The sequence below is a fragment of the Globicephala melas genome, chromosome 10 (assembly GCF_963455315.2).
Source record: "Globicephala melas chromosome 10, mGloMel1.2, whole genome shotgun sequence".
NCBI lineage: Eukaryota > Metazoa > Chordata > Mammalia > Artiodactyla > Delphinidae > Globicephala > Globicephala melas.
The window spans coordinates 20,134,026-20,158,916 of NC_083323.1; the positions used below are offsets into that span (position 1 = coordinate 20,134,026).

The 24,891-nt window shown below is 40.4% G+C and overlaps 1 protein-coding gene and 1 long non-coding RNA gene across 2 annotated transcripts in view; one reads left to right on the forward strand and one right to left on the reverse strand.

Moving 5' to 3' along the window:
* Positions 1 to 12,285, reverse strand: part of UTP20 (UTP20 small subunit processome component) — a 94,742-nt gene extending 82,457 nt beyond the window's left edge. Inside the window, exons 1-11 of the mRNA XM_030856260.2 lie at positions 12,086 to 12,285; positions 11,134 to 11,214; positions 9,089 to 9,155; positions 8,832 to 8,964; positions 8,188 to 8,376; positions 4,897 to 4,978; positions 4,092 to 4,229; positions 3,317 to 3,472; positions 2,610 to 2,756; positions 2,391 to 2,525; positions 738 to 815 (exon numbers count right to left, since the gene is read on the reverse strand). Coding sequence (XP_030712120.2) covers positions 738 to 815; positions 2,391 to 2,525; positions 2,610 to 2,756; positions 3,317 to 3,472; positions 4,092 to 4,229; positions 4,897 to 4,978; positions 8,188 to 8,376; positions 8,832 to 8,964; positions 9,089 to 9,155; positions 11,134 to 11,214; positions 12,086 to 12,130 — 1,251 coding nt within the window. The 5' untranslated portion in view covers positions 12,131 to 12,285. The remainder of the gene's footprint in view (positions 1 to 737; positions 816 to 2,390; positions 2,526 to 2,609; positions 2,757 to 3,316; positions 3,473 to 4,091; positions 4,230 to 4,896; positions 4,979 to 8,187; positions 8,377 to 8,831; positions 8,965 to 9,088; positions 9,156 to 11,133; positions 11,215 to 12,085) is intronic.
* Positions 12,286 to 12,357: 72 nt separating this feature from the next.
* On the forward strand, positions 12,358 to 19,598 carry LOC115852955 (uncharacterized). The gene is made up of 3 exons (XR_004039331.2): positions 12,358 to 12,647; positions 14,021 to 14,163; positions 18,489 to 19,598. It is a non-coding gene; the product is annotated as an uncharacterized lncRNA (long non-coding RNA).
* The last annotated feature ends 5,293 nt before the right edge of the window (positions 19,599 to 24,891 follow it).

Here is a 24,891-nt window from a genome sequence, read left to right on the forward strand (position 1 = left end):
ATACATAGAGTACTCTGATAAAAATAAGTTTTTTAAAAAAAGACCATAGGGAACAGGGGAGACAGAAAAGAGGCAGCTGCTAAGAAAACCTGAGAGAAATAAAGAGCCCTCACTGGGCAGGAAGCAACAGGGCTAGGACATGTATAAAGAAGTATTTTTCTGAGACAAATGAAAATATATATTATTACAGACTAAAGGGAAAAATGAGAGAAGAGATACAGAGATTTCCATGAAGTGTACTGCAGAATCACCAGTTGGAAGGAGTGGCAAATGTTTGATGAAGGTGAGGGGCAAGGATAAAATAAACTCAGGATTTGATGAGAAAGATTTCTACCTCATTCTATCAGGTAGCAATTCATTCTGTAGCAATGAAATAAATTCATAACCCTCCTCCTATGCAAACTGTTTCAGAAGCTATTTTCTATGCTTCAAATTCACAGTTTAAGTTCCTTAAGCCATTTTTTTTCAAATTTATCACATTGTTCTATAACTTCCTAAAAGATTATTAGAAAAACAAATTGGTTACCTAGTATCATTTAAAATGCTTAGCATGTGGAATAAAGTTTCACATACGACCTAGAACTGGAATATAATTGCTTTAAAAAAAATACATGAACTAAAACATCAAATACTTATTCTATTCCTTTCAAAAAACAAAATCACAGGATTTTTAAATTGATTATTTTATCGTGACAGATTTAAAACAAAACAAATCCAAGACTTAATATCTCACTCACCTGCTCAAACTGCTTCATAGCAAACATGACTTCCGAAAAACCCAAAATTAAGCATCTTTCAAATCTGCTCTCAAAAATCTGTGGACCACAGGCAAAGAATAGTAATGTAAATACAAAGAGAGTACTTTCCCATTCCTGAAAATAAAAACATCCGAAACCTTCAAGATCCTCTAACTTGCAGGCAGGAAGTGTGGGATGCTTGATACAAGTTAAAATAGTCATGAGAGGCAAAAAGAACTGGATTGTTGAATTTGCCACTGTGCAGATGGACACACCAGGTGTGAGACACAGGCACTGGGCCTTCCTCCTCGGGAAAGAAGCTACTAGAGTAAAGGTATGGTGGGCACACTTCAACCAGTATTCTAAGTGCTCGGCCTTCTCCAAAGGGACTTACAAATGCGAAGGGCTGTTTCTAGTGATTACCCAGGGCTTTGCCTAAGAGCTGCTCCATTCTTTCCCAGCTACAGAGAATTACAAAAGGGCAAGTAGCACGACTTTACACCTTCCTCTAAACTTTATACTGTTGCACTACATGAAGCTAGGAAGAACCTAACTGATCTATTTTCAATTCCACTTCCCTCCAATTCATCTTCTAAACTCACTAAAATGCCAATCTCATTAAATCATTTCCCTGCTTAACATTTTTCCAGGGCCCTCCGCTACTTGGAGGATAAAATCCAACCTAACTTTTCAAAGGCAAGCAAAGCCTTGCTGATATACATCACACTTCATGTGTCCATGTGCCCAGCAACATAGATTTTTGAACACATTTTTGCCATTCTCTCTCCTAGAGTTTTTAACACCTTCTCTGACTGGCAGACTGCTATTTAACCTTCAACGACTATCCAAAATATTAGTCCTTTGAAAAGCTTTCTCTGTCCCTCAACCCCAGACAGAATTAACCTTTATGTTTCGACGTGACATAAATAGATTGATTCAACAGATTTTAACTACATACTCCCAGGGCCGCACTTCCCTAACAATAAAAAATCACAGGCAGGACTTCCCTGGTGGTGTGGTGGTTAAGAATCCGCCTGCCAATGCAGGGGACATGGGTTCAAACCCTGGTCTGGGAAGATCCCATGTGCTGCAGAGCAACTAAGCCCATGCGCCACAACTACTGAGCCTGAGCTCTAGAGCCCGTGAGCCTCAACTACTGAAGCCCGCGTGCCTAGAGCCCGTGCTCAGCAACGAGAGAAGCCACTGCAATGAGAAGCCCGCGCACCGCAACGAAGAGTAGTCCCCGCTCACCATAACTAGAGAAAGCCTGCGCGCCATAACGAAGACCCAACGCAGGCAAAAATAAAAATAAATAAATAAATAAAATTTTAAAAAATATTAATTAAAAAAAAAATCACAGGCAAAAATAAACAAATAAATAAAATAACAGTGTCCACTCTACAATATCTAGTCCATAACCTGAACTTGGTTAAGTAAATATTTGTTTGGTGAATATTTGCCGAACAGATTTAGCTTTTATCACATTTTGTTTTGCTTATTTCCATTAAAGCACGCGATTCACATCTCCTTAACAAGATTATAAACTCCCTGAAGACAGAGCCTTTGCCAAGCTTCATTTATATTCCCCAGAAGGCTTACGCAACGCTAAACATAGTATTAACTACTCAGTTAATATTTGCAAAAGTAAATTACTTTTTCTATGGTTTCTTTGATGAGTGTCACTGGCAAGGAAATATTTTCACCTAGGATCAAAGCAGAAATTACATCCAAGAGGGTCGCCCGGCAAGATCTGGAGAGATGGGCTATTTGTAATGTTTGAGACAACACCTGTAAAATAAAAGGAAAAACAATGCACACTTAGCAATCAGCTTCTAATGAATAGGCTCTAAGCAAATTAAGTTGGGAACTCACTTTACAAACGTCAACAGGGTTGGTTATCTTTGATCCATTTCCATGTTTTACAAGTATCAGATATGTTTCTAACAACCTTTTAAACTGTTCAGAACTTTCCCCACAGTTAGTCTTGGTTACTTTTGTATGTAGATCCAGGAGTGATTCCTGCAAATGAAGAATTTATAAGAAAGAATAACTACCAAAGATCAAACTCATCTGTTAATTTAATAATGAAAATATTGTGTGAAGCAGTTCAAATTTTCACATTCTTTTTCTGTGAAAGAAAAAGACACATTTACTGGGAGTCACTAATGATAACCGCTAACATTTCTGAACGCACTGTTGTAAGTTCTTTACGAGTATTTCCTCATAATCCTCACTGGCAGGGAATACTATTATCCCTATTTCCCAGATGAAAAAACTGAGGACCAGAGGCTTAAATTTTCCCAAGTCACACTAGCAGTAAGTGACAAAGCCAGGATTCAAACAGAGGACTCTGGCTCCAAAGCCTGTGCTCTTAACCACTATGCTCTACTGCATCTCAAGATATCAAGGCAAGTAAAAATAGTACAGGGGATAGAGGTAAGGAAAATCCTAGTAAGTATATAAAAATATGATGACAACAATTATAAAATACAATATCCAGGAGTGATCTGCTTAATTAAGAACAACAATTAACTCTTAGACTCCTAATTACACACAAATACTTAAAAATCAGAACTCACTTGCAAACATTCAAAAAATATACCAAAATGTTCCTTGTAGATGTAGAACGCTGTGGATTTGACCATGTTTTTGAGTGTTTCTCCAACTAAAGTCCATGGAAGTTGAGTTTCTGTTTCAGTAACTGGTCCTAGCTTTTGCAAAATTAGCTTCACTGCCTGTGGGAATCCAAGAATCATGAAAATGAACATGCACACTCTTATTCTCAAGTATTACATTGGTATTTCCCTCTCTGATTATTCTCCACTCTGCTCAAGCTACCTTAAAATCCGATCCAGGATAATCAAGGATATGGCAGCTCTGGTGGTTAACTACATGTCCCAAAACAACTTCCAAACTAGGATGGGGAATTTTATCACACAATATCCCCCGCCCCCCATCAATCAATTTATGTCACCTTCTAGCACCCAGGATGAAGAGAGCAGTGATTTTTTAAATTTTTTGATTGACGGATTGATTTTTTGGCCGTGCTGCATGGCAAGTGAGATCTTAGTTCCCCAACCAGGGATTAAACCCGTGCCCCCTGCGGTGGAAGGTCAGAGTCTTAACCACTGGACCACCACGGAAGCCCCAGCAGTGATTGTTTTTTAAATGAAAAATACCTAATGACCCAGGGCCTACAGTAGGTAAGCACTGTTTTTTAAAGCCCTAATGCGCCCCATTGAATGTTTTCTATTTATTCTAGGCAATCCTCTCTCCATGTCATCTGTGTAAATCTTATCTATTTTCTTTTAATCTCTTTCACATAGATTCAAGGAACTCCTCCCAGTTACTTACCGTCTCTGTACAGGAGTGAAACATATTTCTAACTCCTTTGCACATTTCAAAGAGCAACTGTCCAACTCCTTCTACTTTTTCCGGATGTTCATCAAGATCAAGAAACATTAAATTGAAAAGTGCGTTTTTATCAGAAACCTAAAACACAAAATGCAAATGGAAAACTGTATTTACAACATAAACATATCCTAATGAATAATTATTATTTGCTATTCTAAAGATTCATATTTAAACGTAATTAGGATAAAAATTCTAAAAGGAATAGTGACACTTGCAATGATTTCAAACTGTTGCAAGAGTATATTATCACTTGTAATGTCACACAAAAGAGTGATTAATTCATTGGTATAATATGAAGGTATGTACCAAGAAAAACTACCTAAGGCAACAGTCTATCTTTTAAAGTAAATAGTATGCTTATATTTTATGAGTATAAAAGAAATTTAATAGCAATGTTTTTGTTTTATTACAAAAACTCTATTAAAAACAAACAAAATGACACTATACAATCAGTTCCTTCCAGGAAATTTTTATAAAAATTTCTGTTAATCTCACTGTTCATGCACAGACTGACATGAATTAGAGAATATATATATACACTAAGTAAGAATAAAAGAGTAACCCCAATTATTTCACATTAGTGAGCAAAAACCACCTTATGGTGAGATAAACTCAAAACAGTAACAGGTTTCTCTTTATATAAAAAATATTAGTCCATAATAACTATACTATAAAAGATATCTGCTTCCGTTCATCAGATTCTTGAGGATTAATGAGCAATAAACACATAAATGATCAAACTAACCTTTCTCATCAAAAAAGTAAAGCTTTCAGCAGCAAAATTTCTTATATGTAGTTTTCTATGAGCCAGGAGTGTACTATACATGCTATAAATGAGAAAATAAGACATGTTTAATTAATCATCATTTTAATAAAGATGTACTACATGTTAACTATATGCCCAACACTGTGCAAGGTATGCAAGAAAGATGTAGCAGGTATAATAACATTAGCAGTTTAAAATCTCATTCGATTACCATGACACCCACATGTCAAACAGAAGACTGAAGATCATAGACATTAAGAACCCTAGGATTGGTGGCACTGGTCATATAAGAAAGACTATGAAAAGATGAAACTTGTAGTGATCCCTGAATGACAGGAAGAATCCAGGTGGGGAATGGAGTGCATATTGCCAGAGATCAAAGCAAGAGCAAACACAGGGTGGGCAGAAGTGATCACAGTCAAGGGATAACAGAGAGGGACTTCCTGGTGGCACAGTGGTTAAGAATCCACCTGCCAATGCAGGGGACACGGGTTCGAGCCCTGGTCCGGGAAGATCCCACATGCCACGAAGCAACTAAGCCCGTGCACTACAACTACTGAGCCTGCGCTCTAGAGCCCACAAGCCTCAACTACTGAGCCCGCGTGCCACAACTACTCAGACCCGCGCCTAGAGCCCGAGCTCTGCAACAAGAGAAGCATGGCAAGGAAAAGCCCAGGCACCACACTGAAGAGTAGCCCCCGCCCGCTGCAACTAGAGAAAGCTCATTACACCCAACACAGCCAAAAATAAATAAATAAATAAATAAAAAAGAGAGAGAGATATCAGAGAGGCTGTCTGTCTAAAGGAAGGATGATATGGGTAGGGAAGGCAGCTCCAGATAAAGCTATTCAAGTCAACAGGTGGCTCTGAACACTAAGCAAAGGAGTGGGGACTCTAGCTTACATTTAAGTAAGCACTTACTATGTTACTTCATCTAATCAGCACAACGACTCTGTGGTGTAGGAACTATTATCCCCATCCTATAGATAACGAAATAGGGGCAGAAAGGCTACGCAACATACTCAAGGTCATACAGCCATGCAGCTATAACTAAATAATGACTCATATAATCACATTGTTTAAACTGGTTTCCCAAATGAAAGAAGAGCATGGAATATATCTCTCCTATTTCTGCCATATCCCCAGCATCTAATTGTTCCTTGGTCATAGCAGGTACTAATAAGTGTTGGCTGAATAAGAAATGAATAGTTTCAGAAAGAGAAATTGGGCACCAGTATAGGGTGATATAAAGGAAGAAAGAAGAGGCTGGCAGTCAAACTAAGAAGTTAGTCAAGTCATAAAAGTTTGGGCAAACAAGGGCATGAAAGAGGGCCAGTGGCAGAAGGAAATGGCAATGGATGAACCCAAGAGACATTTCAAGAGTCCCTGCAATGAAACCAAAGATCTTATAGTATCCACCAGGCCCTTTATGGTCAGGTCCCCTACTACCACATCTCTGACATCACCTGATTACTCTCCCCCTATAAACGCTGCTGCACCACCCAGGCTTCCACACTGTTCCTCGCTCATGCCAGCCCCATGCCCAAGATGTTCTCCCCCTGATAAAATGTAAACTTCATAAGAGGGGTTTTTATCTGGTTTATTTGTGAGTGCATCTCAAGCCTGATACACAGTGTACAATAAGTAGTCACTGGATTGAGTACGTGAATAGCAGAATCAAAAAGATGTAAAGTCCTTGAAGACAACTGGATCAAAGATGCCTCTAAGTGGCCAAATCTCGGTGATGGGAAGAATGATGGTATCACCGTGAGAAACTGGGCAAACAAACAAAGCCTGGCATTGAGTACATATTTACTGAACACACAAATGAATGAGAAGAGCTGGCTTGAACAGGAATGTGTAGACTTTGATTTCAACAACAGTCAAGTGAAAATATCCAGGCTGTTGAAGATGTCATACAGAAAGCGAATAAATTTATAACTGGAGAGCCTGACTCAGGAGATATAAAAGTAACAGCAGAAGTCATGAGACCAAATAAACTATATATACCCCAAGATCTTGCTGGTCTTTAATGAAGTAATCTCGGTTTCTAATACGTTTTACCAAAATCTTCACAGAGAACTAGTAAAGGTCAGAAAAATATTTCTTTCTCATTCCGTGTTCAAAGGAGGGTAGAGTGAAGGGAGGTGGTACAAAAACAAAATCGACAGTCCTATCCCATATCCATACTTATACTGGGTTGGGGTAAAAGGTTAATCTTACGTGTTCCTGTGCCAACTGAAGTATGTAGAAGTAATCAGGACACCAAGTAGAAATTCCACTAAGTCCCAGATTGAAATAGATTACAAACAATCTTTGCCTTACTTTAAACAAAAAGCTGGTACAGAATTCATTCTCTTTCCCTGTCCACAGTTACTTACAAATACTGAGTGTCTCTTTTGTCTTAATCAGTATTTTAGGAGCTAGGAAAATTCAAATATTTAAGATGGGGTTCTTGAAGAGTTTATAGGTTTGTAGAGACACCATTACATTAGAAGAAACGATTATAACAGAAGTTGTGTGACATAAGTGGTATGGGATGCCAGACGTGTTCAGAGTACAAAGCTGTGATTTCTGGACAAGGTGCCCGGGCACGTATGTGGAAGCTATGGATTCAAGTCAGGCTTTGATGGTGGGGGGTCTGATTTCAATAGCTGGAGATAAGAGAAGGTCAGGTCAATGCAGACTGATGGAGCAGACTACAGACCACTTTGGCTGGAGAACCAACGTTTTATAAGAAAATAATTAGAGACTGAGATGGAAAGGAAGTTTGGCGTCAGACTGAAGACAGGGAAAAGGCCAATTAAAGAACATATTAAAGTTAGGTAGCCACGTCAGCAGGTGCAAGTGACAGGTATTATACATGTTTTCATTAAATACAGATGGGAGTCAGAAAGTATCTGCTTGTTGTCAGTATCCATAAAAACTGCCCTTGACCGAAAAATAAAAAATTTAAAAATTAAATGCTAGAAAATATCATTGTAGAAGAGGATCATTCTCCTTAGGGGCTTCAAGCACACAGTTGTTTCCCCAGAGGAAATCCTGACTATTCGATATATGTATATTGCTTTTGCTTTCAAAACTGATGCAGACGGGGAGCAGAACTGACTGCAAAAGGGCATGAGAAATCTCTTGGAGATGATGGAAACGTTCTTCAACTGGATTGTGGTGATGGTTGCATAACTATAAATTTACTAAATAGCACTGAATCATATAAAATTTTAAAGCAAAAAAAAAAAAAGAAGAAGAAGAAAAGGGAGAAATGGTCACCTGTATATATTGGACATGTCCTTCACCATCAGTCTCCACAGGTACTTGTACAGATAGGACAGTGAGGTGAAAGCCCATTCTAACAACTCCGTGTCCTGAGTCTCCAGGATTGAAGTGATAGTCAGGAAAAAGTCCTGAAAATGGGGATAGAAGTCCGTCTGCAGATCTCGTGCCAACTGTACAACTAAACTGGATGAAAAAAATAAGGAAAGGTAACTGATTCTGATACATGTAGATCAAAAACCAAATACTACAAATCTGTTTCACAAATGATAACCTATCGCCTACGATGAAAGGATTAATTAAAGCTACTAAACCAAGTCTCAAGAGAGGTATAAAATTTTTCACGTTTTAAGAGTTGAGCAAAGAAATCAGGCTAGAGCTTGTACCTTCCATCACAAGTTATATTCAGTCATTCCTATAGGGTCAAAGAAAAATCAGGTTCTTGTAAAAGTATAAAAAGCAAAAAAGTATACCCCTAAGATTCTGCTTTACAGTAATGTACTAATATTTTCATCTAACAAAAAAAGGTAAATTCTTGTTTCTAAATTACAAACACCAGATCTAAAGCATATGTAGCTATAAAACAACCTTTCTTAAAATTCAGATAAATGTTGTTGCCTTTCTTTCAACATGCTACTTACTCCAAAAGGGGTTGATAGGCATAACTGTTCTTGACTTGCAGGTGAGTCTTCAAACTCTGAACTATCTCATTTTGATGATAGACTAGCTGATTAAAAGACTGGCATTTGTCAATAACTTCTTTGTAAAATTTCCCTGGGTAAGGGAAAAAAAAAAAAAAAGAATAAGTTCTGCTTTTCCATCACATCAATATTTAGCTGTTTTGACCATATATAGTACAAATGATGGGTGAATAAAATAGAAACAAAACAGAAAATACCAAAGTGCTCCGTAAGGTTCAGTTCTCTCCACTTCAGTAGACCCTCAAAAAAGTAGGTTTCAACTTCCTGCCAAGATTAAAGCAGTCCATTAATCAGACAACTCAAAGAAAAACTATAATCAAAGTAAATAAGAATAATGATATATTAATACGTTAAGACAGTGATGATAGTCAAGAGTTGAAAAACTCCTCTTAGTTTTTTTTTAAACAGGGCATTAACTAACACACCTAAAAAAGCAATCAGGTATAAAATATGGGCAGAAGAAAAACTAAGTAATAGTCACGCTAAAAAAAAATTTTTTTCTGTTTTTCACAATTTTACGCCAAGAAAAATGTTGACTCTTACAGTTCTTTCATCCTGCTTTTGGAAATATGAATTGCTACAACCTTATAGAGAAGTAATCTGGCATTTCTATTAACATTAAAAACAGGTATGTCCTTTGATCCAGCAATTCCCTTTTTGGAGATATTTCTTAGAAAATTTGTAAATATACAAGTATAAAGACATTCATTCAGCTTTATTGTAGTGGGGGGGGGAAACATAAAAAAGCCTAAATATCCAACAAAAGGAAAATGGTTGGTATATATATTATGGTCTGTACATAATAAGGTATATTATGTTGCTATTAAAAAGAATTATATCTATTATTAAATTAGAAGGATGTTGATAGTATACTTTCAAAGTGAGAAAAGCAAGTTTCAAAGTGAAGTATATGGTAGGAACCAATTTTTCTTTAAAAAAAAAAAAAAAGACCTCTATAAGTGTTTGTACATATTTATATGAGAGAAAAGTTCTTACTTAGATGACTACCGAATCATCACAACTGGTTACCCTGACTCCAGAGCAACTGGTTGTTCTTTCCTCCACAATAAAGCCAGAGAGATCTAAAATTTACAACTGATCATGTCACACATTCCCCTGCCTTATAATCCTAGAATGACTTCCCATAGCTTCAGGATAAATCCAAACTTAGCTTGACATATGAAGCCCTTCATGGTCCTTGATTATCTCTTCAGCTTTATCTCTCACCAGCTACCCCCTTCACCCATCTGCAGTCACCATCAACATAAACAAACATCCCACAGGCAATTATAAGCATACTGAAATGCTTGGGAGTTTCTTGAATGTGACATGCTCTCTTTAGCCTCTGTTCCTTTATAAAGGCTTCTTCCTCAGCCTGAAACAGCCTTTCCTGTTCTCTTTGCCATGCTAAAACCTATACAAACAAGACTCAATTCAGGTATCACCTAGTCCACTTCACCTTTTTTGACCTCACCTTATACCCTCACAGAATCTAGGTTAGGATCACTTCACGGTGAGTTCCCAAAGCATTATGTGCCTACCTAGATAACATAATTAGCACACTGAATTCACATATTGGAGACAAGGCATTCAAAGAGATAGTGAGCAGAGTCTGACTAGAGTCAAGTGAAAAACAGTAAAAACTGACATTGAATCCCTAATTTAAAGGCACGTTATACAGGACCTTAAAAGGCTGTCAGAGAAATAATGACTTGATGCAGCGAAAACAAGATTTTTGAGTAGAGGTGTGACTGAGTTACAGCATGGTTAGAACTGGAAAAAATTATGTGGTTTAGCTCCCCCATGTTTATTAATAAAGGAGGAAACTGAGCCGCAGGAAAGTGACTTGCTCAAAACCTCTTTAAAATTGTAGTTTCAGGAACATGGATCTGTAGCAGTGCTCGGAATGCACATGGGAAGGGAGTGGCTGGAATCAGAAGCCACCTGAGAACCAAGTAAATTTTCTAACACCACATCACCCAATAGAACTTTCAGCAATGATGGAAAACGTTCCATATCCGCACTTGGTCAGTATGGTAGCAACTAGCCACATATGGCTACTGAGCATTAGAATTTTTAATTTACTTTAAATCTAATTTGTTATGTGTGGCTACTGTTTGAGACAGCACAGGTCTAATGCATTTCATGTTCATAAAAGAATGGCTTGAGAAATTCACTTCAAAGAGAATCTAAAAAACCAACTATGAATACTTGAAGATCAGCTCATTTAACATTCTCTTACCTCATCATAGCTTGCAGTTCTATCAATCCGGTGAATAATATCGATATTCACATTTCCCAATCGTTCAGCAAACGTAAGAAACTGCAGGGGAGAAGTATATTTACAACACATCCACATTTTATACTTATCACAATCATATGTGGACAATTTCCTCGTGGAAGTATAAAGTTTAAAGGTTCAATGTGCCTCCTTACGTTCTATCATTAGAAATAATGTTACGCTTCGCTTTCAATTTCAGAGTTGTATTTTCAATCAATCATAAAATGTATAACTGAGTTTTACAACTAGAAGTAGACATCACTGCTAAATCACAGAAGATAACTTTAAAAACAAACTGAAAGACAAATGCACTGCACTACTGTACGAAGATAATGAAATATTTCTATGGATATATTTGCAAAATATCATTTCCAACAAAATTTCCATGCTAGACTGGTGGAGTGATCTAGGTAAAAGCTAGCAACGTGGCCTCGCCACATCTACTGCTAGGTTTCATACGCTGCTGCAAGTACAGGATCTGGCTAAGTCGTGGCAACAACAGTGTTTTTAAACATATACAGACCTACGGCTGTAGACTAACAAAGAAACCCTCAAGAAACAAACCGGGAAAGTGGTGTAGTAGCCAGTAGCTGGAATCACTCACCTCCTCCCACCGGCCCGCCCCCCATTCGGTCTTCAAGGATAAAAGAGCAGGAAAGAATTCCTAAGCAGTTAGTTTGTGACACTGAATTTAACTCTGGCCTGAAGAGAAGTCTCAGCCAGGCCAGACGCCGCAATACATGGGCGAAATCTGCAGTTGAAGCTTCCTCCCCCATCCCATATTTACTACACCCGGAGAGAGAGAGGCTCTTTTGCTAGAGCCTCCGGACAAATGACTTTCGCTCGGTCCAGAGCACTGTAGCCTCGGGAGCTCCGCTGAGAACTAGTCCCACGGCCGAGTTGCTTCACTCACCCGGTAAGTGTTCTCGATCTTGTGGGAAACTGGCTTTGGCTTCATGGCTGCAGAGGGGCGGCGGCCCGCGAGGATCTCGGGAAGGGTTGAAGGGATGCTACTGACTGTAGACAAGAGAAACTGGCTCCCACACTTGCACTCCCACGTACTCAGACTCTTTCTCACGTGCGGCTTGAGCCCCTGGGCGCCGCCATGTTGGAGACGGGTAGCCGGCAGAGCGAGTCACGTGGGCGGAAGAAGCGGACGGAGCAGGCGCGCCCGCCCCCTGCAGCTGGCTGGAGACTGGGAGGCTCTGGCTGAGTGGGTATGTGGGGGCGGAGTATTTTGAACTCTCTTCAGTAAAGGTTTACAAGAAAAATGTGTATTTTTATCATAAAAGAAAACATGCCTGTCATCATTAACAGCCAATAACGACTACCTCTCACTATGTATACTGCATCAGGCAAAGCTCTTTACATTCATAATTTCACAGTAAATCGCATTGTGAACGTTGCATGACTACAGATGAGGTACGTATTTCTAAGTCCCTTTGGCATACGGAGAAAGCAAGGATGTGCAGCCGGTAAGTGGCAGTCTGGCAGAGGTCAGAGTTCCAATGTCTGATATTCTTTTTTTTTTTAACATCTTTATTGGAGTATAATTGCTTTACAATGGTGTGTTAGTTTCTGCTTTATAACAAAGTGAATCAGTTATACGTATACATATGTTCCCATATCTCTTGCCTCTTGCGTCTCCCTCCCTCCCACCCTCCCTATCCCACCCCTGCAATGTCTGATTTTTTTTGTTTGTTTGTTTTTTGCGGTACGCGGGCCTCTCACTCTTGTGGCCTCTCCCGTTGTGGAGCACAGGCTCCGGACGCGCAAGCTCAGCGGCCATGGCTCACGGGCCCAGCCGCTCCGCGGCATGTGGGATCTTCCCGGACCGGGGCACGAACCCGCGTCCCCTGCATCGGCAGGCGGACTCTCAACCACTGCGCCACCTGGGAAGCCCAATGTCTGATATTCTTAACCACTATTTTTCCATTTAAAATTGGAAAGGACTTTTAAAGAAAACTCATGGTTTCGTGCACAACCAGTTAACGTTTTGGTATTTTTCTACCATTCTTACGTCCTGTTGTTAAACGTAATTATACAAACAGGTGTGTGTGTGTGTGTGTTTTTTCACTTACTCATTAAACAAATATTTCTTGACAGTCTGCTATGGGCCATGCTCTGTTATGTGAGCTGAAAAAGAGACTGATAATATTAATAATTTTGTTTGGAAATGTTTAGTCTGAGGTGCTTACATCTTAGATAGCCAAGAAGAGATATTCAGTAGACAAATTGAATATATTCCTGCCTAGAGCTCAGTGTAGAGGTCAGGGCTGGAGGTGTGACTTAAATACACTTTACAGAAAGTGTGAAGTTATTTAAAGCCATGGAACTGGATGAGATGTTTTAGGGAGAGAGCGATGAAAGGGAGGACAAAGAAAAGAAGAGGACCCAAGTTGAACGTTGGAATGCTCCACCATTTAGCAGTGACCAGAAAGGTGACTGGGAAAGAGAGCCAGTGAGGTAGAAACAGACTAGTCCTGGCCTGGAAGCAGAGCCAGTGGCCAGCTATAGTGAAAACTGAGGAGAGAGAAGTAGCTGCTGAACCTGACAAGGTGATGGTCACTGATGACCTTGACAAGTATGGTCCGGTGTAGAGGAAAGGAAGCGAAATATGTATGGATTGAGGAGGCAATCAGGTGAAGAAGTAAAGTAGATAAAACACTTTCGTATTGTTACTGGCATTACGACATCAATGTTTTTATGTTGTCACAGGGTTGCTGTAAATATTTTTAATGGATTCATAGCATTTATGGATTTTATTTTTTAATAATAAAATATAGAAATGCCCAATGTTTGACTGGCTTCCAGTAAGCTAATTGGCTTTTTTTTTTTTTTTCTTTAGGTGGTTCTTCACCTTGTTGGGTCACAGAGCCTTCAAGGAGTCTAAGTCTAAGCTGTAGACCTTCTCTTCAGAAAAATACTAATAAGCTCATTCACACTAAAATGTATAGATGATTTCAAAGAGAAGTCTGCAGTTACCTGAGGGTAAGAGCCCCTACTCTAAGCAATGTTCCCAACCTATTGCTAAAATTACCCCCAGATAATTGTGTCCTTTTGCTTCTCTGTCATTTATTTTTGGTAATGGAGTTAATGGGACAATAAGGAGTAGAGAAAAACATGAAAATCAAAAAACTGACACAAGTTATATATTGCATTGTTACTCATTATATGATCCGTATAATATTGACAGCTCTGGTTGAACAATTTATCAATACAACATGGTGGTTAAGAGCATAGATGCTAGAACCAGATTGCCTGGGTTTGAATCCTACCTCTGCCATTTATTACTGGTGTAGTCTTGGGGAAGTTACTTACCCTCTCTGAGCCTCAATTCCTTTTATGTAAAACGGAGCTAATGAAAGCACCTACCTTATAGGGCGTTGTTGTGCAGAGTAAAGAAGCTAATGGATGAAAGGTGCCAGGTACCATAACTGCACAACCTTTGACAAGTTACCTAACCTTTCTGAGACCCAACTTCCTGATCTATTAAAAGAAGTGATAATAATACCAGTTTTTCAAGGAATTGTATTGGCGCACAGAGAATGGTATAAATGTTTGCTGAATGAATAAGCAGTCTACTGTCTGGCTACCTGACAAGTTCCTTAAGGGCAGAAACCATGTACTTTTTCAACTTTGTATCACCAGCGTATCCCGTGAACTTAAGAGTTTAATGAATGTTTGTTGAATTAACAAAGCGTACAGTACTTTGTTTAACCCTGACAAACTCAAGACTAATGTAACTCCTGCACTGGATGAGGGTTGTGCCACAGGATTGTTAAGGTTTCTTCCAAAGCTGTTTCTCAGGTTCTGTGGAATGTCCAAAGCAGCCACGAAGAACACCACTGTTTACTTATGAATCTTCTTGCCCCCCAGCTTTTGCCCTCCATGCCAAGGCCTTAAATACCCCTTGCAATCCTCTGTTTCTTTTTACCGCAATCGTTCTGCCTGCCCCATCCATTCCAGCTAGTTCACTTAGACACATAATTCTTTCTTTCCTTCCTTCTTAAGCTTGATTGGGAAGTTTTGCTTTTTAATCTTTGTTTCCTTAGTGCACACTCTAATTTAAAGCCCAAGGGACTACAAGAACACATGAGAAGTTTGCCTAGCCTAGACATGGAAGGCTTCTAGCTGGAGGTGACATCTAAGCTGAGATCTGGAAGATGGATAGAAGAAAACCAGGCAAGGGAGGAGCATGGACACAAATGGTGTTATCTAGGTAGAGGGAACAAGGGAAGGAGCAGTATATGCAAGGGTTCAAAGTAGTCAAATACAATTTTTTTTTTTTTTTGCGGTATGCGGGCCTCTCACTGTTGTGGCCTCTCCTGTTGCGGAGCAAGGCTCTGGATGCGCAGGCTCAGTGGCCATGGCTCACGGGCCCAGCCGCTCCATGGCATGTGGGATCTTCCTGGACCGGGGCATGAACCCGTGTCCCCTGCATCGGCAGGCGGACTCTCAACCACTGTGCCACCAGGGAAGCCCAATTTGGTTGTTTTTAGCTCTTAATCCAAAGCCACATCCTCTCAAGTTAGCACTGGGCACTGGTATCACCCATAGTATCCTTGGGCTAATAAAAAGTAAAACAAAGAACAGGGTGAAACTCAGAGGTAGGGAGAGCCTCAGTTTCCTTAAGCGTAAGGTGGGGACAACAGTAATCCAAGGCTCTTGAAAGGTTAGTAAGATATTGTACGTGATGTCAGGAAGGGGGCAGGTCTGCATGGTGGGGCTCAAAAGTTGCAATATATCAAACGGGAAATGGTTCTGACTCAGAACAAGGGACCAAGGAAGTGAGATCTCAAACCAGTAGAGGGAAGTGAAGGGAAAAGAAGAAAGCCAAGGAAGATATTTTAGTAACTCTTAATTACGGTAGTTAAGAGAAGCTGACCCAAAGATCGTTCCCTTCTTGTGAGAACCATGTTCACTGTTGTATATAAATCGGGAGGCAGCAAGAGCATGGAGTTTGGATTCAGAGGAACATTTGGATCCCAATTCTAGGATCTTCCATGTATTAGCTGATAATTGGACCAGTGACTTAATCTCTCAGCCTCAGTTTCCTCACCTTTAAGTAATAACCAAGTCTGCCTTTTTACTTGCTGGTTAGTAAGGAGATCCTTTGACATAAAGCAGGTCAAAGTCTCTTGTAACTTATACATGCCTATATGAACAGTCTTTCTTATTTTTATTGTTTCTTTTTCAACCATATGATCGCTTTTTAGCACTGAGACCATTGAGCTTCTATTCTCCTTTCCTGGTTTATGCCTCAGGCATCAGAGACATTAGACCAGAAATTGCAAAGTGGTAGGCTTCACCAGCCCAGTGTAGCACACAGATATATTTTGCTCACCAAAAATGTTCGTGAAATCTTTTAATTTGTAAAAAATCTGGAGATTTCAAGTGAAAATCCAGATTTCTAGCTTCTCTTGAAAAATTAAAAACATCCACAGCACTGGGCCCACATTTGGAAGAGCAGCAATCACTCCCTGTAGTCCAAGCCCTGACCCCCTCGCTGGTTTATGTCTGAGGTACCCACCTGGCCCCCTTAGGCATTTCATTTTGCAGCATCTGCTCAAGAAGAAGGCTGTTGTCTTCGGTTTTGAATATGTCTCTTCCAGAGAGCAGATCATTGACGCTGCTGCCATTTTTACTGTTTAATACAGTGAGTGACTCAGCATTTTACAGGGGAGCTGGTGCAGTCTTTCCGTCGGTGTTAAAATATTTGGAACACCCTTCCCCACCTCCTGAAACACACATACAGACAAGCACACACGCTACTGCCTTCTGTGTTCAGCTTGTTTTCCTTCCCCACTTTCACTCACCGTTGGCATTTCTGTCTGAACTTTAAATTCCTTATTTTCTTTTAAGAGATGTCAGAGGATAACCTAAATTAACCTGCTTTTTGAACAATTTAAACACCTACATATTTTCACATACCCACTTTCATGATTTCTACTCTCTATTTTTATCCTTAACTTGACATCTTCTGTAGGAAGGATAAGGGTCTCAGTTTGGATTTATCTCCCCTTCTCCATTTTCCCACCCTCCCCTTGGTTATATCTTTGCATGCGAATTGGCTTTTGTCCTATTACATCTTAGTTGCTTCTTTGAAGGAGAGGAGAGCTTGGACTCTGCTACCAGGTGTCCCAGGCTCACACCCTTGTCACTGCTATGTGAACCTCAGTTTACTCACCACCAAATTAGGGGTAATACTGGTGCCCCGCATGGAGCTGTTCCAAAGAGTCACTAACCTAATACTTTGGTTATCAAAGTGTGGTCCCCAAGCAGCAGCAGCAGCACCCAAGGGGAACTTGTTAGACATGTGAATTCTCAGGCTTCACCCCACGCCTGTTGAATCAGAAACTCTGGGGATGGGGCCCAGTAATCCGTACTTTCACAAGCCTTCCAGGTGATTCTGCTGCAGGCTCAAGTTTGGGAATCACTGACCTCCTGTATGTTAAAGCACTTAGAACGTTGTCTGGCACATCCCATGTGCTATAGAATGTGTTTACTATTATTACTATTTAGTCTTTTATAAGTATTTGCTATTATCATTATTTTGTTCTCCTATCCACATTTGCAAGGTAGGTTGTATTATCCTCACTTTAAAGATAAGGGATCTGAAGATCGGAGAACTTCTAAGTGGTGGAAGGACTTGAATTCAGGTCTTCTAATATCAGTTTGCCTTTTTGCCACCCCACAGCTTAAGAATGTGAACTAGAAGGGCCAGGTTTAGAGAAATAAATGCTTGGATGTTATGGTAGACATTTGTTGATTTCTTGACAGTGTTTGTTCTCTCTTCCTCTGGAAGCAGCATCCTTATTTTCCTTTGAGGAATCACTCTTCCCTCATTCTTAGTGTCTGAAGTTCAGACTAGACACCTAGGAGGGCCTGTGTCCTAAGTTGTATTTCTTTGGCCAACTAACTGGTTCAGAGGTAAGCATGTGTCCCAAGCTGGGCCAGGGACCCTATCTGGAAGTTTTTTGAGCTATTGGGAAAAAGATGCTTCTTTTTCTTGAAGTTTTGCAAGATGATAGGAGCCTGAAGCTGTTGGTGGCCATTGTGTCACTTCATGGAGAGGTCTGCCTGTGAATGAACTCTGTGCAAAGTAGATGAGAGACAGGGAGGGAGAGAGATTGATTGAGATGAGCTTATGTGAGCCAATGGATCCATCCACCCAGTCCTTGGACTTTTCAGTCACCTTAGTTCACTAATTCCACTTTTGTATGCTTAAGCCAATTTTAACTGGGTTCTTTCACTTTCATCCAAAATAATACTTACACAGCTGACTTAATATTTTTGTGTTGGGGCTTTCCTAGTGGCGCAGTGGTTAAGAATCCGCCTGCCAATGAAGGGGATACGGGTTTGAGCCCTGGTCCAGGAAGATCCCACATGCCATGGAGCAGGTAAGCCTGTGCACCACAACTACTGAGCCTGCATTCTAGAGCCTGTGAGCCACAGCTGCTGAGCCCATGTGCCACAACTACTGAAATCCATGCACCTACGGCTCGTGCTCCGCAACAAGAGAAGCCACCGCAATGAGAAGTCCGTGCACCGCAACGAAGAGTAGCCCCCACTGGCCGCAACTAGAGAAAGCCTGCACGCAGCAATGAAGACCCAACGCAGCCAAAAATAAAAATAAAACAAAATAAATAAATTTATTTAAAAAAAGATACATCTTAAGAGAATGGAAAGAAGCCACAGACTGGGAAAGATACTCGCAAAACACATATCTGATAAAAGATGTGTATCCAAGACGTGCAAAGAACTCTTAAAATTCAACAATAAAAAGAACTCAATTTAAAAAGGGCAAAAGATCCGAACAGACACCTCACCGAAGAGGATATACAGATGGCAAATGAGCATATGAAAGATGCTCAACATTGTATGTCATTAGAGAGTTGCAAATTGAAAAACATTAAGATACCACTACATACATGTTAGAACGGCTGAGCTCTAAAATACTGACAACACTAAATGCTGGAGAGGATGTGGAACAATAGGAACTCTCATTCATTGCTGGTGGGAATGCAAAATGGTACAGCCACTTTGGAAGACAGTTACCTATTTCTCATAAAGCGAAACATTGGCTTATCATATGAGCCACCTGTCACTCTCCTAGGTATTTATCTAAATGAATTGAAAACTTATGTCCACACAAAAACCTGCACATGGATGTTTATAACAGCTTTACTCATAATTGCCAAAACTTGGAAGCAACCAGGATGTCCTTCAGTAGGTGAATGGGTAAACTATGGTACATCCATACAATAGAATATTATTCATTGATAACATGAAATTAATCTGAAAAAGAATGGATGTATGTATATGTATAACTGAACCACTTTGCTGTACACCTGAAACTAACACAATGTTGTAAATCAACTATACCCCAATATAAAATAAAAATTAAATTAAAAAAAGTGAAATGCGCTATCAAGTTTTAGAAAAACATAGAAGAAGCTTAAATGCATATCACTAAGTGAAAGAAGCCCATCTGAAAAAGCTACATACCGTAGACTCCAACTTTATGACATTTTGGAAAAGGCAAAACTATGGAGACAACAAAAAGATCAGTGGTTGCCAGGGGCTGGGAGGAGGGGACAAATAGGTGAAGCACAGGGGGTTTTTAGGGCAGTGAAACTATTCTGTGTGATAGTTTGTGTAATGGTGGATATGTGATTTTATGCATTTGTCAGTACTTATAAAACAGGGGCTTCTCTGGTGGCGCAGTGGTTGAGAGTCTGCCTGCCGATGCAGGGGACACGGGTTCGTGCCCCGGTCCGGGAGGATCCCACATGCCATGGGGCGGCTGGGCATGTGGGCCATGGCCGCTGGGCTTGCGCGTCTGGAGCCTGTGCTCCGCAACGGGAGAGGCTGCAACAGTGAGAGGCCCACGTACCGCAAAAAAAAAAAAGAAAGAAAGAAAACAGTACAACACAAAGAGTAAACCCTAATTTAAACACAGACCTTAGTTAGTAATAATGTATCAACATTGGTCCATCCATTGTAACAAGTATACCACAGTAATGCAAGATATTAATAATGGGGGAAATTATATGGGAAGGGGAAGGGGGTATACAGGAATTCACTATACTTTCTGTTCAATTCTTCTGTAAACTTAAAACTGCTCCAAAAATAAAGCCTATTAATTTTTTAAAATTACATCTCCTCCTAACTCCTTCTCCTTGTAAACCCAAAAGTTCTTTGGAGAAGATCATGGCTACTTGAGATGGGATCTAGAAAGACAACACCCTGCTCTTGAATCCTGGGAGCTCCAAGAGGAAGTAGGACCAGAATCTCATTAACACTAGAAACCAAGAAAATTTGGACCTGTGTGATTCAGAGTGAATCAGAAAGAGAAGTGAGTGACTCAGAACAGCAGCTAGGAAAAAAAAAGATGTATTTACATACTCAGTGAATTTTTATTGAGTGCCTACTGTGTGTCAGGCACTGATCTAAAGGCTTAAGAGACAACAGTAAACAAATGAATTCCCTGCCTTCATGGGGCTCATATTCCAGTGTGGGAAACAAAAAATAAATATGTAAATCTCTAGTAGACCATCAGATGGCAATAAGTGCTATGGAGATAAATACAGCAGGTAGATAGGGAGAGTGACAGAATCTTAATTATTCCACAGAATTCATTCCCCTTTTCATTTTTTAGAAAAAGAACCCCTATCTCAACTGCTTATACAAGTCAACATCAAAAAAATAAACCACACACACACACACACACACACACACACACACACACACACACACACACACAGTGGAATACTACTCAGCCCTAAAAAAGAATGAAATTTTGCCATCTGCAGCAATATGGTTGGACTTGGAGGGCATTATGCTAAGTGAAATAAGTCAGACGCAGAAAGACAAATAATGTATCATATCACTTAATAAAAAATGCAACAAACTAGCAAATATAACAAAAAAGAAGCAGAATCACAAATATAGAGAACAGACTGGTGGTTACCAGTGAGGAGAGGCAGGGAGAGGTAACATTGGAGGGGGAGTGGTAGGTACAAACAATTGGGTGTGATATAGATTACAAGGATGTATTGTACAACACAGGGAATATAGCCAATATTTTGTAATAACTGTAAATGGAGCGTAACCTTTAAAAATTGTGTAAAAAATTTTTTTAAAAAGAACCCCTATCTCAACTTTTAGCTGGTAACATGACCATGCATTAGAGACTACATTTCCCCCCCTCCCTCCATTTTGCACCTGGATATAGTGTTGTGACCAAGTTCAGTCCAAGGGGATATGAGTGGAAATGTTTTGTGTAACTTTCAGTCAGGTCATTAGCTGAAGGATAGAGCCACTTGCTTTGTACCCTTTCTTTCTCCTTCCAACTGGCTAAGAGATGGCATTGACTGGAGCATCCTTGGAAGCCAAGTGTGGAAGATGACAGAGCCCCCAGCTTTGGACTGCTCAATTCTTGACAGTTACACAAGAGGGAAATAAACGTCTATCTAGTATAAGCCACTTTGGGTTTGGATTTCTTTATTATTGCAGCTTAGCTGCTACTTAATTCAGGGAGCACCAGAGCAAAGTGAGAAGGGTTTGCTATGTTATATAAGGTAATCAGGGAAGCAGAAACATGAAGAAAGGGAGGGAGGGACCTCTGGAGATGAAGATAGTTCCAGGCAGAAGAACAGCAAGTGCAAAGGTCCTGAGGCAGGATTGAGCTTCAGTCTGGTCCAGGAATAGCCAGGAGCCCAGCGTATCAGGAACACAGCAAGTAGGAGGGGAAGTCAGAGGGCTGGGGAGCAGATCACACAGGGCTTAATAGACCATACTAGGAAATTGCTGAAACAGCCTCTTAGCAGCTCTTAGAGCTGCTGTGGTCCCAAGGCAAGGACAGTGGAAGAAGGTCCATGGAAGAGGACATCACCAGATGCCTTGTGGGACCAGAGAAAGGAAGATTGCGATCCTCTTCTTGGTCATCTGTAAGATGATTTTTGCTTATATTCATGGGAAATTCTAGAGACAAAGACATCGTCATTTCAACATATGCTCTTGGATGTATTCTTTTAAGCAAATACTGTATTTGTAATAAAATACTGTCTGGGCAGATGTGTTTTCCAGAATTTCAGTGGGGATTTAACCTAAGTTATGAGTAATCCTCCTCCAAGAATGACCACATCCCAATGCCCAGGAACATCTCTGTCACAAGAGCTATGCAGTCACAACATTATAAGCATTCCCCATTTTACAGACTAGGGAAACCCAGAGAAATCAATTGACTCACTTGAGATAGCACAATAAATTAACAGCAGAATTGGGAACTAGAATCCAGGTGTCCTGACCACCAATTTAATACCCTTGCCATTACAATGAACTTTACTTCAGGCTAGGTATAAAAGGTGATGGTGAATATTAAGTCACAAAACAATCCGTAAGGACATTTGCACCGGGTTTGGTTGGGGTATCCATTATTTGTCAGCAGCAGGTTTTTTTCCCTAATGATTCTTTGCGCAAAGCAGTGTGGGATGAAAAACTGCATTGATTGCACACAGTCAGATAATCTAGATGGAGGTAATTAGTGTTAATAAGCCCTTTTATTTATAAAGGACTTGGAGGTTTCTAAAGGATTTAGCACCCGTCAACTCCTCTGATCCTTTATGGCATCCCTGCAAGGTAAGCAGGGTAGATATAATTTCCGTCACATTATAGATAAAGTAATCCCAGAGGCAAGAAGTGACTCCGCTGGGGTCACGCACCTTTGATTGATGGTGCCAGACTTTCTTACTCCAGGTTCAAAAGACTTGTTGCCACACGTGTCTGCCCAGATGATTAATAGCTGACACTTCATAGCTCTTACTATGTACCGGATACTGTTCTAAGTGCTTTGCATATTATGACTCATTTACTCTTTCTACAAGGTAAATTCTGTTATTATCCCCATTTACTGATGGGAAAACTGAGACTGAGTTACCCAAAGTCACATAGTTTCATTAAGCAGTCAGAGCTGGAACCCAGATATCCATAGACTGTATCCAGAACCTGTGCTTTTGGCCACTGCACTATGCTACCTCTCCAGTTAGGACTTGCAAGCAATTTTACGATTCATGGGCACACATCAAGAGTCTTTGAGATCAAGTTCAGATGCCTCATGATTCTAATGACTATCCTAAGACCTTCCTTAATGCGTATGGGCACTTGATATTATCTACTTACATGATAGAGAGATGCGATCAAGATTTGACTTTTAGACATTCATCTGGTGGGGTGGAAGAAAATTGTGCATAACAATAGTTACTTTGGCATGAATGTTGAAAAGTTTTTACAGGTAACAGTGAACAGCCTACTGTTCTGCAGAAGAATCAATGCTGAGAAGTCATTGCTTCACTCTCTTTTTCTTTAATTCATTAGTAATATGGAGGAGTATAGAAGACATGCGTAGTTTCCATATATTCTTTTGGTAGCACTACTTTTATTTTCTTTTAGGGAATCCCCTCTTTATTTATTCTCAGTGCATGTGGTTTTAATTCCAACCCATCTCCTACCTCCAGGGTTGGATGCATGATCCAGACCCAGGCCCAGTGTATCTCCCTGAAAAAACAAAGTGATTGGTTTGGGGATAGGTCTGTGATCCTAGTCAGTCCAGTGAATGTCGTCACTAGGACTTTTTTTTTTTTTTGCGCTACGCGGGCCTCTCACTGTTGTGGCCTCTCCCGTTGCGGAGCACAGGCTCCGGACGCGCAGGCTTAGCGGTCATGGCTCACGGGCCCAGCCACTCCGCGGCATGTGGGATCTTCCCGGACCGGGGCACGAACCCGTGTCCCCTGCATCGGCAGGCGGACTCTCAACCACTGCGCCACCAGGGAAGCCCCTCCCTAGGACTTTTACTTGAACTGTTGGGAAACAGAAACCCTCTTTCTATTTAATGGGCATAAACTGGAGGCTACTGGTGGCTATCTTGACCTGTGAGGGAATATTTGCATTAGAATGAAGCTAAGACAGATAAAAATAGAATGAAGAGATAGAATCAGGTTCCTAATGATAAATTTGGAGCATCTAAATCTAGCTGTGTCTACCCTTGGACTTTTCAATAATATGAACCAATACATTCCCTTGTGTGTTTAAGCAAATCTGAGTCAGATTTCTGTTGCTTGCAACCTAATTTTCCTGATTGCTTAATTAATTGTTCTGATTAATACAGGTATAATTCATACGCCAGACTTTCTGCTTTGCCTGAAAGTGAACTGTATCAGTTATCACCACAATAAAGCTGCATAAAAAACAACCACAGTGACGTGCAAGAAGTCTGTGGCTGGCTGGTTCTGATGTTCTGGGTTTGTCTTGGTTGATCTTGCTGGGCTTGCTGGCGTCTGTGGTTTGCTGACCAAGTGGTTGGGGGCTGGCTAATCTCGCGTGGCCTTGGCTTGGATTACTTGGCTACGTAGCTCTGCTTTGTGTGGTCTCTCATCATCCAGCAGGCTAGCCTGAGCTTTTCTCATGGACAGGTAGAGGCCTGAGACAGCCTGGAAGAGTGCAAGACCTAGGCTCAGGACGGTCACACACCACTTTGACCTTATTCTATTTGGCAAAGCAAGTTACAAGAATAGCCCATATTCAGTGGGTGGGGAAATGGTCTCCATCTCTTGATGAGAAGAGCTGCAAGTTCTCATTGCAAAGGGCATAACTAAAGGGAGGAGTGGAGAATTAGAACCATTTTTGTAATCAGTCCACCACACTCCTCCTTGTTAC